The sequence below is a fragment of the Columba livia genome, chromosome 10 (genome assembly GCF_036013475.1).
Source record: "Columba livia isolate bColLiv1 breed racing homer chromosome 10, bColLiv1.pat.W.v2, whole genome shotgun sequence".
NCBI classification, from domain to species: Eukaryota; Metazoa; Chordata; class Aves; order Columbiformes; family Columbidae; genus Columba; species Columba livia.
The window spans coordinates 20,831,769-20,843,214 of record NC_088611.1 but is presented as its reverse complement, the minus strand read 5'-3'; the positions used below and the strand labels follow the sequence as shown (position 1 = coordinate 20,843,214).

General features: G+C 57.5%; 2 protein-coding genes across 2 annotated transcripts; both read left to right on the top strand.

The window, feature by feature from the left end:
• The first annotated feature begins 113 nt into the window (after positions 1-113).
• Positions 114-5,992, top strand: HMCES (5-hydroxymethylcytosine binding, ES cell specific). The gene is made up of 6 exons (XM_021297991.2): positions 114-360; positions 2,575-2,718; positions 3,082-3,201; positions 3,745-3,905; positions 4,286-4,478; positions 4,874-5,992. Exons 1-6 carry the CDS (start codon positions 178-180, stop codon positions 5,078-5,080), a joined length of 1,008 nt encoding a protein of 335 aa, XP_021153666.2. The 5' UTR covers positions 114-177; the 3' UTR covers positions 5,081-5,992.
• Positions 5,993-7,523: 1,531 nt separating this feature from the next.
• Positions 7,524-9,985, top strand: LOC102089767 (histone H2A type 2-B). Its single transcript, XM_065075691.1, has 2 exons — positions 7,524-7,643; positions 7,724-9,985. The coding sequence occupies exon 2, from the start codon at positions 7,790-7,792 to the stop codon at positions 8,168-8,170; it is 381 nt and encodes a 126-aa protein (XP_064931763.1). The 5' UTR covers positions 7,524-7,643; positions 7,724-7,789; the 3' UTR covers positions 8,171-9,985.
• Positions 9,986-11,446: the final 1,461 nt, after the last annotated feature.

Sequence of the window (11,446 nt, the reverse complement as noted above, 5' to 3'; positions counted from 1 at the left end):
CCGGGTCCTGCCCCGATCCACCCCCGGGTCCTGCCCCGATCCACCCCCGGGTCCTGCCCCGATCCACCCCCGGGTCCTGCCCCGATCCACCCCCGGTCCCGCCCCGATCCACCCCCGGTGCCGCCCCCGTGCCGGGCGGAGCTCCGAACCGGTCCCGTCCCCCGCAGAGCCGGCGGGATGTGCGGCCGCACCGCCTGCTCCCTGGGTGCCGACAACCTCCGCCGGGCCTGCGCATATCGCGACAGGGTGGGCCAGCGACGACAGCCCGAGTGGATCCGGGCGGAGCGGTACCGGCCCTCGTACAACAAGGGCCCGCAGTCCAGCGGGCCGGTGCTGCTCTCCCGCCGGCACCTCCAGCAGGTACCTCCCTCCCTTCGTCCCTCCCTCCTTCCCTCTCTCCCGTCCGGGCGAACCAAAACAAGGCCGGCGGGGCCGCATTGTGGTCGCTGCTGCCGCTTAAAAATCTGCCTGGCTGCCGTGGATCCTGGGGCTGAAATTGGGGGTCGTGCCTCCCGGGGTGGTGCGGTGTCCAATCCGAATTGAAGCGGCTCGTTTGGCTTCTCTTTGCTCAGCCGTGGCGGGTATTGAGTTTTTCTACTTGCCAAGATGTCTCTCCTTGGTAGTGTTTACTTGTTCGTGAGGAGGGCGGGGGATCGGTACCGTGCTTCCAGCATTGTGTTGTGTTTTCTGCAAATGTTCACATATAAGTGATTAATTGCGGTAGGTTTTTTTCCTGATTGTCTCTGCTGGCTTTATTCTGTTTTCCTGGGGATTTTTTTCTCATTTCATAATGCTTCTGAGTGTGTCCAGGCTGCATTAGTAGGGGAAAGTAGACAAAAAACATCTCAGCATCAGAGCTGTACAATAACTGTACACCTGGGGTGACCGTTATCCCGGCTAATTTAAGCCTCCCCAGACAACCTGAGCAGCCTGTGCACCCGTTTGTGCACCTCGTTTGGTTTCCGCAGAAGGGGGTGCCCGGTGAACTGCTGCTCTTCTGTGTTCAGCGAGGTGAAGCTGGGTGCACCGAATCGAAACACCCCAATCTGGGCTCCCTCCGCTCTCCCCCCCAGGCTGGTGGGGCAGGCAAAGGGGCCGCTGCTCCTGCAGCTGTTACCGGCACAGGGGATGGGGTGGGACGTGGCGGTAGGGACACTTTGGGGTGCTGTGGGTGATGCCATCAGGCATCCCTAGTGCCCTCCTGTCCTGCCTGGGGGTCCCACAGGGCTGACACCTTCTGGGTTGTGCATCTCTTCAGCTGCTGGGTCACAGGTGCGGTGTGAGGTGTCCCTTGTGCTGCCCCTCGTCTGTGGGAGGCTCTGGAGGACTTCACAAAGCTGGGCATATACGCATCCCTATATGTATATTTATAGAGTTGAGAGAAGGGACCGGAACTGGTGAGGGGCTGGAGCACAAGTGTGATGGAGCGGCTGAGGGACCTGGGGGGTTCAGCTGGAGAACAGGAGCTGAGGGGAGACCTTCTGATCTCTGAACTGCCTGAAAGGAGCTTGGAGCCAGGGGGGTCGGGCTCTGCTCCCCAGGAACAAGCGCCAGGAGCAGAGGAAACGGCCTCAAGTTGTGCCAGGGGAGGTTGAGGTTGGATCTGGGAACAATTTCTTCCCCAAAGGGCTGTGGGGCATTGGAACAGGCTGCCCAGGGCAGTGCTGGAGTCACCATCCCTGGAGGGTTGGACAGACGGACATGAGGTTCTCAGGGACATGGGGTCATGTCAGGGCTGGTGTAATGGCTGGACTCAATGATCTTGAGGGTCTCTTCCAACCAAAATAATTCTATGATTCTATGTACATTTACAGTAGATATATGTGTGTATATATATATACACATATATATATACATATATATATAAATCACTACTGCGGTTCTTTGGGAGCAGCTGCCCCAGGCCCCGCTCGCCCCGGGCTGCAGCCGCGGGCAGAAAGCGAGAGCGAGCTGGGCGAGAACTGAAAGCCGCAAACCATTTCCATTGTCCAAGCGCAGATAATATGCAAAGCGCGAGGAGTGAAAGTGAACCAGGTCCGCAGAAATCACGCTATTAAAATGAAGGTGAGGCTTACACCTCATGGGACGCTCGCTTTAAAGAGGGAAGGTTTGAGGACCGTGACACCAGCCCGCCATAACCGGTTCCTTAAGAGCCAGGGAGCTCACGTGTCCAGGCACTTCCCATTGAAAAACACCACCTGCATTCATTCCTCCAGAGAGTCGTCAGGTGAGCCTCGCTGAGACAGTTACTTATTCCTGCAGAATATTTTTGTGCTTTTTGCTGAAGATTAATTCTTACAGGAAAGGCATTAAGAATATGGAAAGGGTTAGAATTCATGGTTGTTTCTGTATGGTTTGCAAGTAGCTTCTGTGCCGAAGAGCAGAGGCAGATTTGGTGCTGGAGGGACTGTGAGCCCCGGCTCAGCTCTTGGCAGAGACACCAGCCTGTTCCTCCCTTGCAGGAGGAGAAGCCGCTTCCCCCGGGCTCAGCGAAGCCCCTCTGGAGCTGTGGGGGTGCTTGTGGTCCCTGCGGCGCGGCTCTGACCTGAGTTGTTTCTCTGTGTCGTTCGAAAGGATGCCGACTCCTCCGAGCGGGTCCTCATGGACATGCGCTGGGGCCTGGTTCCCTCCTGGTTCAACAAGGACGACCCTTCCAAAATGCAGTTCAACACCTCCAACTGCCGCAGCGATACCATGCTGAAGAAGTCCTCCTACAAGGTGGGTTGCTGCTCTCTTTCTGGCCAGCCCGAAGAGATCTTGTAGCCACCAAACCAGAGATGAAGCATCTCCCGAGCGAGTCCCGGTCACCGTTTCCCTGCAGCACAGGGCAGGATGCTCCTCAATGAGTCCCTGTACTGCAGGGCTGGCAGATTTCATTAAAATAGAAGAACTGAAACGGTTGTTGCTGGTGAAGCTCATCTCTCACTGCATCGCTGGGTGGTGGTGTTTGTGCACCCCATGGGGCGGCTTTAGGGGACCCCAGGAGGGAGGGAGCGGGTTGGGTGGCCTCGCAGCCCCATCCTCCCTCACAGGCTGCCCGGGGCTGCTGTTCACACCTTGCTTGTGTTTTCTGTCCCCCAGGGTCCTCTACTCAAGGGCAAGCGCTGCGTGGTCCTGGCGGATGGCTTCTACGAGTGGCAGCAGCACAGCGGGGGGAAGCAGCCGTATTTCATTTACTTCCCCCAGAGCAAGGACGCCGTGGTATGGAGTCTGAACACTCACACCCGGCTCTGAGCCCCTGCTCCCTCCAGCTGCCTGGGGAAAAGCCCCTTTCTCTCCAGCTGTGCCCCTCTCTGGGGTCTCTATTTCCCAACGGGGCTCCATCCCGTGGTGGGATCAGCACCCCGGCATCCCTGTGCTGTAAACCCTGCGGTCCCCAGGCTGTAAACGCTGCCGCAGCGTCCCTGCCGTCACGCTCGCTGCTCCCCGCATGCCGGATATTTGCATGGGTGGGCGATACGTCTCACAGGGGACTGGGCTGGGGCTTTCGCTACCTCTTTCCTTCAGCTGAGCCAGCGGTTGGGGTGTTCGGAGGGGAAGGAGGGTGCTGGCTTGCCTGTGGGAAGATGAAGCTCCTGGTATCTCTGCTGGAATTGCCTCAAAGTAGTAGAAAGGCTCCTGGAAAGTCCCCAGATCAGTTCATGATTTAGATCTGAGTCACCTGCTGCGGCACTGGCAGGTCTGCGATGCTTTGGCTGCCCCTGGGTCGGCACCGACCGGGGCGCTGGGACCTTTGTCCTGCAGGCGGAGGGGAAGGATGGAGACGAGGAATGGAGGGGCTGGAGGTTGCTCACCATGGCTGGGATTTTCGACTGCTGGGAGCCGCCGGCGGGAGGAGAGACGCTGTACACTTACACCATCATCACCGTGGATGCCTCCAAGGACGTGAGCTTCATCCATCACAGGCAAGTGAAAGCCGGGGGGCGGCTGCAGGGCTATGCGGGGACAAGGGAGGAAAGCTGTGCTTTTAAACGCCAGTCTGGCAGCGTGTGGGCAGGGAGGCAAGGGAGACGAACGCTACAACATCACCAGCTCGTTTCTGGTCTCTGGCTTGCACCCTTTCCGTAAATCACCGTCTTTGTGCCCCTGCGGGTGGCAGTCGGGCCGCTCCGCCTCCTCCAGCAAAGCAGCTACCTGGGCAAAGCGAATGTGTTCTCTGCCTGTTTCAGTTTTCCCTGTATTTTTCCCCAAGCTGCTTGTCATTGCTAGCTTACAAACCTGGCGTTTACCACCCTGCCCTGTTGTATTGGCACCGGACTTTGCCTCTGACTGTAATGTCCCCTAGGATGCCAGCCATCCTGGACGGGGACGAGGCCATCAGGAAATGGCTGGACTTTGCTGAAGTCCCAACCCAAGAAGCGGTTAAACTCATCCAGCCTACAGAGAACGTCGTTTTCCACCCAGTGTCCACCTTTGTCAACAGCGTCCGCAACAACACACCCGAGTGTGTCGCGCCCATCGAGCTGGGAGCCCAGAAGGTGAGGGCTGGCAGGGGACGGCTTGGCCACGGTGACATCTCCGGGCAGGGACGGTGCTGCCAGGCTGCAGGGGGGCAGGACTTGGACTGGGTGAGCTTTGAAGGTCCCTTCCAACCCAATCCGTTCTGTGATCCTACACCTGTGCTTGAGCACAGAGCCCCGAACAGATTCCCTTCCCTCTGCTTCCAGAGATAAATTCTCACCCTGTGCTGGGGTTTCTCTGCCAAATGAAGCGAATTCCGTGTGAAACGGGGCTTGGAATGAGCCTGTTCCCAGCAGTGGGTCAGCCTCCCACAGATGTGCCTGGTTGCGGGCAGGGCTGTGGATCCATCCCCTGCGGCTCCTGCCCTGCTCTGTGCTCCTGACTTCTCTCCCACCGTCTTTTGTCTGTCTAGGAGGTCAAAGCCACCCCGCCCAGCAACGCGATGCTGAGCTGGTTAAAAAGCTCCCAGGAGGGGTCCCCCCAGAAGAAAGAAAACGATTTGCCCAGGTGGAAGAGTCAGTTCATCCACAGCCCTTCGCCCAAGAAAACCAGCGCAGGTCTCCTGCAGCAGTGGCTGGGGAAGGAGGCAGAGCCGGCTGCGAAGAAGCGCAAGATGTAAGCACCGTCTAGGATGGCTGGCCATCCTTTTCCCTCCTGGTTTTCTGAAGCAGAATGAGGAACATTTTCTTTGGAAGGCTTCACAGGTGGCTGTTGAGATTCTCCAAGCCTCTCAGGTGTTGATTTGATGCTCTAGGTTGTTTGTCTCTGTTCTTCGTGTTCTGTTAAAGGTTGGTGTTCGTCTTTTAAGGTTTTGGCTTTGTCTTGTGCTGATGGGAGTGGATATAACCTGCTGGCCTCCCTACCTGGGGGTCTAGATAAAGCCTTGAGAAGCATCTCAGCATGCTGAGGAGGAGTCTCTTCTGCCTCTGACAGCATTCACGGTTCACCTCTCCTGTTTTCTTTTCCCTTTTTTTTTTGTGTATTAAACCGTTACCTCTTTTCTATGTAATTCCATATTGATTCTGTACCAATTTCCTTTTGAATGCTCTCTCGAAAGATGGCTGCAGTACAGAGGAACATGCGATAGATCCTAGGAGGAAACCCCAGGTTCAGGAAGATCTGCCAGAGTCGTCCCGTGTTGCCATGTGCATTCCTGGCTCCTGAACAGGGAGGTGTTTAAGCGGAGCCTGGGTAGAACTGGGCTTTGCTTGGGTTTCCCTGCGGGCAGCGGGTTGGGACAGCACGTCTTGGTCACGTTGTTTGTACAGGCATTTCGTTAATGGGATTTGAAGACTTAGAAAGGATTTTCTTGATCTGTGGAGGGATGTGCTCTGCCTTGTTCATAAAGGTCATTCATTAAAGCCCGGATAACCAAAGTGCCATTACAGAACAGCACAGGGCAGTTGTTTTTGAGGTCAGGGATTTTGTAAACAGAGCCAGATGTTGCAGACCAAAAGCCTTACACGGTGGGACCCTTGCTGGAAAACAGTACTTCACTTTTATTGGAAACAATAAAATGGGATTAACTGGTTGGCTGCGCGGTGCCCTTGTCCGTGTGTGTCTTTGTCCCCCTTGCCCATCGCGGCCCTTCTGCTCCTGTTTTGCAGGCAGAGCTCATATCTCCTCTCCATCTGCTGCGCGGGAGAGCAGCTACAGCTGCTGAGCTCACAGGGCACCCGCAGGGCGATGTTGCTGGAGCATTTCCATTTGCCAGTGGAAAATACCCCCCGGGGACTTATTTCAGGGCTCCTCTCAACTGATGTGTCCCCGGGGAGCTGCAGGGGTGGCCGTAGCTGGGGCACATCACTGGTGACGGACAGCAGAGCTGGGGCAGGAGCTACAGGACAGAAAACTGGGGAGACCTGAGCGCTCTCAGAGCCAAAGCCATCTCTGAATCCCTCACGTGCCATGGAGGCAGCTGAACCCTGAAGATCTCCTGCTTTATGGGAAGCTGGGGTGGGATTAGGATTTCTAGCCAGAAAGCCTGTTGCTAGCTGGCTCCTCATCGCTCCTGCAGTGACTCGAGGCTATTGAGTCACTGCATTAGCAGCTCCTGGTAAAATAAATAGATTTTCAGGTGCTGGGGCTGTCACCTCGGTGCCTATCCTTGCAGGAGCCACAAGGGAGGTTTCTCTCCCTGCCTGGCCATCACTCCTGCAGGGTGAGCAGCTCAGCTGCGCTGGCCTGGTCAGTGCTAGCTGTAGATCAGGCTTTTCCAAAGGTCACCGGCTCATCTCAAATTCATTTCAGGTCTCCAGTTGCTGTGGCAGGAGTGAAGATGCTGAGCATGCATGGGGGTTGCTCACCTTTCCCACTCTGGGGAACATGATCCTTCCCTTGGGGAGGCAGGGACAATGCAAAGATGCAGGGTAAAGATTATCTCCCTCCAGGCTGTGAACACCAGCAGTATCATCCACTGAGAAAAACTACACTGAGGGTTTAATGAGGTGTTCTTGCTGAACTACGCCACCTTCAAACTGAAGGCTGGTTGCTCACTCAATGCCGTTTGCAGTGGTTGCTCCTACCTGGCAAGGAGTTGTCTGCACTTAACCTGGTGTGACCTGGCCCCCAAAATTGGCATGATGCTCTGGCAGGGAGGGAAGCACTCGCTGCAGGCGGGGGGATGCTCCGGGGGGCTGGACCCCCCGATGGAGGGAGCTCCCCCTATCGGGGGGTCCAGCCCCCCGGAGCATCCCCGAGCCGCAGGTCCTGGCACTCTCCCTCCGGCCGGTGAGAGGGTTCTGGGTTTAGGCAAAAGTGGCAGGCGGTGAGAAGCAATGATGCCGGGACACTCACGGGGCCTCCGGCCAAAACCGCCCCCCCTCGGCCCTGGCCCAGCCAGGAAGCAGCTACCAGCGTGTGGAGGAGCCCTGGCTGCTGCCGGGCTTGGCCGGTTGGGAACCGGGACCCCCCCGGATCAAGGGGCCGACCGAGCCGGGTCGCTCCCCGTCGGGCGCTGCCCTCGGCGTCGACCCCGCGGCGGAGCCGGGGCCCTGCGAGCCCTATGCAAATAAGGGATCAGCACAGCGACCAATCAGCGCCACGTCGGCCGCAGCAGTAACCAATGGGAAGCGGCGTGCGGCGGGGCGGGCAGGGATATCCGCGGCGCGGGGGCGCCGGTCCTGGCAGTGCGGCGGCGGGCGGCGCGCAGGGCGGAGCGGCGGCGGCGGCGGCGGCTGTGGGTAAGGGCGGCGCGGGAGCGGGCGGGGACGGCGGGTCCCCGGCCCGGCGGCGCGGTGTAACGGCGTTTATCTCCTTGCAGGCGCCGGGACCGTCTGTGCGTGGCGCTTCTTGGGCGGCGGCGGCGAGGGGCCGCTGCCTGCCGGCCATGTCGGGCCGGGGGAAGTCCGGTGGCAAAGCGCGGGCCAAGGCTAAGTCGCGCTCGTCGCGGGCCGGGCTGCAGTTCCCGGTGGGCCGGGTGCACCGGCTGCTGCGGAAGGGAAACTACGCGGAGCGGGTGGGCGCCGGCGCGCCGGTGTACCTGGCGGCGGTGCTGGAGTATCTGTCGGCTGAGATCCTGGAGCTGGCGGGCAACGCGGCCCGCGACAACAAGAAGACGCGCATCATCCCGCGGCACCTGCAGCTCGCCATCCGCAACGACGAGGAGCTCAACAAGCTGCTGGGCGGTGTGACCATCGCCCAGGGTGGCGTCCTGCCCAACATCCAGGCCGTGCTGCTGCCCAAGAAGACGCAGAGCTCCAAGAAGTGAGCGCTGCCCCTGTCTCCCCTCCCAGCCCTACCTCCTCACTGGTACCCTGCCTGTCCTCCTTGTGGGGCTGGGGGTTCCTGCCCTACCCCCCAGCCCGGGCTGGGTGCTGAGCCCTGGCAGCACCCTGCCAGCCCTCTGCTAGTCCCCCAGCCTGGGCTGCAGGGTGCTAGGGGAGCATGAGTGGGGTCAGGCCCTGCTTGTGCCCCCACTCTGCCCCTCTTCCTGCTGGAAGAAGCATTTTTGGAGGGGGCACCTGGATCATAGCTGTTGGCGGTGGTGGCATGTGGAGCTGGATGGTTGAGTCATGGTGCAAAGCTGCTGGTAGCTGCTGAGGATTGTTCTGGCTGGCGTGGGGACGGACACGGGCACCCCCAGCTGCCTGTCCCCTCTGCCAGCCCTGGGGCCATGCAGGGCCCCCCCAGCCCTCCGTGCTTGCCCTGGCACAAGGATGGGACTGGCTGCTGCTGTGCCCTCCCCGCCAGCAATGCCATCCCGGCAGCACTGCAGCGGGGAGGGCAGGGGGCTGGAAAATGTGAAAAGGAGGCAAACTTTCTCCATTGGCAAGAAGTGACTGTTAGTTTTGTTCATGGTAAAGCTAGCGCATTGCCTACTGTAAAGAAGCTCTGGTCCTATTTATTTTAAAGTCTCTTATTTTTGGGGGTACCTCCCTGCAAAGTCACGGTCCTGCAGCTCCCTGGCTTGGTGGGCACTGGGGGATTTGGTGGCCTCGTATTCCGTGGGTCCTGCTCGTGGGGTGGGGCGGAGGGTGCGGTGACAAATCCCCTCGGAGAGCGTCGCAAGGTCAGGCGCCCGCTGGGAGCGGGAGCTGCCATCTTCTGCCGCCGCTCCCCTGCTCTCCCGGCTGCAGAATCCCTTCGTGTCGCTGAGAGCTACCCATGCACTTCTGGAAATGACATGTTGTGGCTCTTTTTGTTGTTTGTTCAACACTATTTCTGGTTTGAGAAATAAAGTGATGATGCTATCTGTTAACTGTTACCCTCTATGGATTAATATATATATTTTTTTTAAAAAAAAAAACCCTACAGTTAGTGTTAAAACTCACTCACAGCTAGTACCATATTTATTTAATGCCTGTATGGGTAATGTGGGAGCATGGGGACAGGCTAGCTGTCCCGTGATGCCTGGAATAGCTGATGCAGAGACAGCTTTCCTCGCTGCCCAGAGCAGCCGCTTCTGTGGAGGCCGATAGTCGTGTGCATGCGGCAGTGTCTAGGCAATCCGACTGTACACCTTTGTAACATGTTTTTAAGTTAAAAAAAAAAACAACTTCTATTTATGTGCTGTAAGTAGCATGTCTTCAGCCTATTGAATCAGATGTTGATCTTGTGGATGAAGTAATTTACCCTGGCTCTGAGTCTTATTACCTAAAGTAGATGAATCTGGATGCTTGTCAACTGGTTTTATGAAGGGGTTTTTCACTCCGTTGTGGAATGTGGAGGCGCTGTGTTCGTTAGTGTTGTGCTAATGGGGGTGCAGATGTGCCCCGTGGTTATGCTGGGGTAGCCTGGGGTGGGTGGGGGACACTGTCCACAGCGCTGCTGTGTCACGGACCCCCAGGTTCTCTTCTCCCATGATGTGACTGTCACCAGGGGCAAGGTGGGGACAAGGGGTTTCCACTGCCCAGTATGGTGTTTGTGTCTGTATCAGTGTCTTGTTCTCTCCCTCATGTTTTCTTTAGGACCAGTGTTCTGTACAACTCGAGAGTGCTTTGTATTTCTTAGAAAAATGCAGAACTTGTGATACTGAAAAGAACGGTGCAAACCCAATATCTGATTAAACTGGTTCCCTGTTGAATGCTGTCACATGTGCTGTGTCTTGTCACCTCTCCAAATCTGAATCTGGCAGCGGTCTGCGGGAGCAGACTCTGGTGGCAGCTTGGTATCTGGGCTTGGTTTTCTCCAAGCGGGGAAGGATTAGTAAAGCACCAGATCTGGCCTAGCAGTGTTCCTGCTCGCCTTTCACTTGAACAAATAGTCTTTTTTCTACCTGTGGGAACAGATAAAACCCTTTTCTTGCTCTTCTCCCTGCTGTGGGAATGGCTGGGAGCAGCAGAGGGGATGAGGCAGGACCTGGGACCTTCTCCCATGCTGGAGGTGTCATCCCCACCCCATGGGCTGCCCAGGCCCCTCTGGGTGACCTTGCAGGCAGAGATGGGCTTGTGGAGGTCAGATGGGAAAAGCTGATCGTGATGGGGAGGGAGAAGGCCTGCAGATATGGGGCTGTTTCTTACAGCACCCTCTCTCTTGGGATGTCGCCCAGTTTGCTGTCCTGGTGACTGGTCCTCAAGGCAGAGTTACTCCCAGCTTGGTTTTGGGAGGGAGGGTTGTGGGGGGGCTTAGACACCTTCCAGCGTGATCAGGGCTGGGTGGTGGCAAGGGCTGGGCTGGGGACGGTGTAGGTCAGACTGGAGCTGCTAAGGCTGATCTCTGTAGGTGCCACCTTCTGCCCCACCAAATGTGCTGGCCAGAACACAAGGCAGGAGAGAGTATGAAGTATTTGGGAGTGCCCTGGTGCAGGGAACAGGGACAGGTTGGGCTGCTGCCCTGCTCACCAGGGTCCAAGTAGCTCTGTAACCGCCCCAGTGTTGTGTGGCTCTGCCTAGGGTGACACCTGCAGCTGTAACTGGGGGCTGGTGGCAGATGTGGTGCCCTCAGTGCTGAGCTCCAGCTGGTTAAACTTCTTCTGCCACCCACGTGATGGACCAGCTGGAAAAGCTGGGCTGCTGCAAGGGAAATCCTGTCTGTCTGGCCAAGCGTTGCTAAAGCGCTTGGCCTTTATCACCTCCTCAACTTCACATTTAAATATCATCGTGACCAGGAGAGCGGAAGTTTTGGTCTTTATTAGAAAGCTGGAACGGACTCTGTCACCTTCAAGAGATTGGTCTTGTGGCTTCTTGGAGCAGTGTTGCTGGTCCTGGCTCTTTTGTAGCACCAGAGCAGTGCAGTTCATAAAATGTGAAGGACTTGGCTGAGTTGAGCTTTCCCCAGAGGTCACGTGAGCCTGAAAGAGTGTCTGTTGGTCTGTCCTTCCCTCCAGGAGAGGTCAGGGAGGCTGCAGGGCTCTTCCCCTTCCTCCTCCGGGCACCCAAAGGTGAGACAGCATAGACCTGAAGCTGGAAGCTGCTGTGCATCTCACCATGCGCAGCAGAGTCTCCACGGGCTCTGGGACTTGCTGTGTTTATCTGGGGGATGAGACTGGAGTCACTTGCCCTTGGAAGTCCTCAAGGCTTGGGTTTCCCTCCAGAGCCCAGCCCTC

Bases quoted from the DNA above. Each gene is read 5' to 3' on its own strand.
- LOC102089767 (XM_065075691.1), top strand. From the start codon at position 7,790: ATGTCGGGCCGGGGGAAGTCCGGTGGCAAAGCGCGGGCCAAGGCTAAG.
- HMCES (XM_021297991.2), top strand. From the start codon at position 178: ATGTGCGGCCGCACCGCCTGCTCCCTGGGTGCCGACAACCTCCGCCGG. The intron at 2,719-3,081 runs GTGGGTTGCTGC...TCTGTCCCCCAG, and splicing joins TGAAGAAGTCCTCCTACAAG to GGTCCTCTACTCAAGGGCAA. The intron at 3,202-3,744 runs GTATGGAGTCTG...TTTGTCCTGCAG, and splicing joins CCCAGAGCAAGGACGCCGTG to GCGGAGGGGAAGGATGGAGA.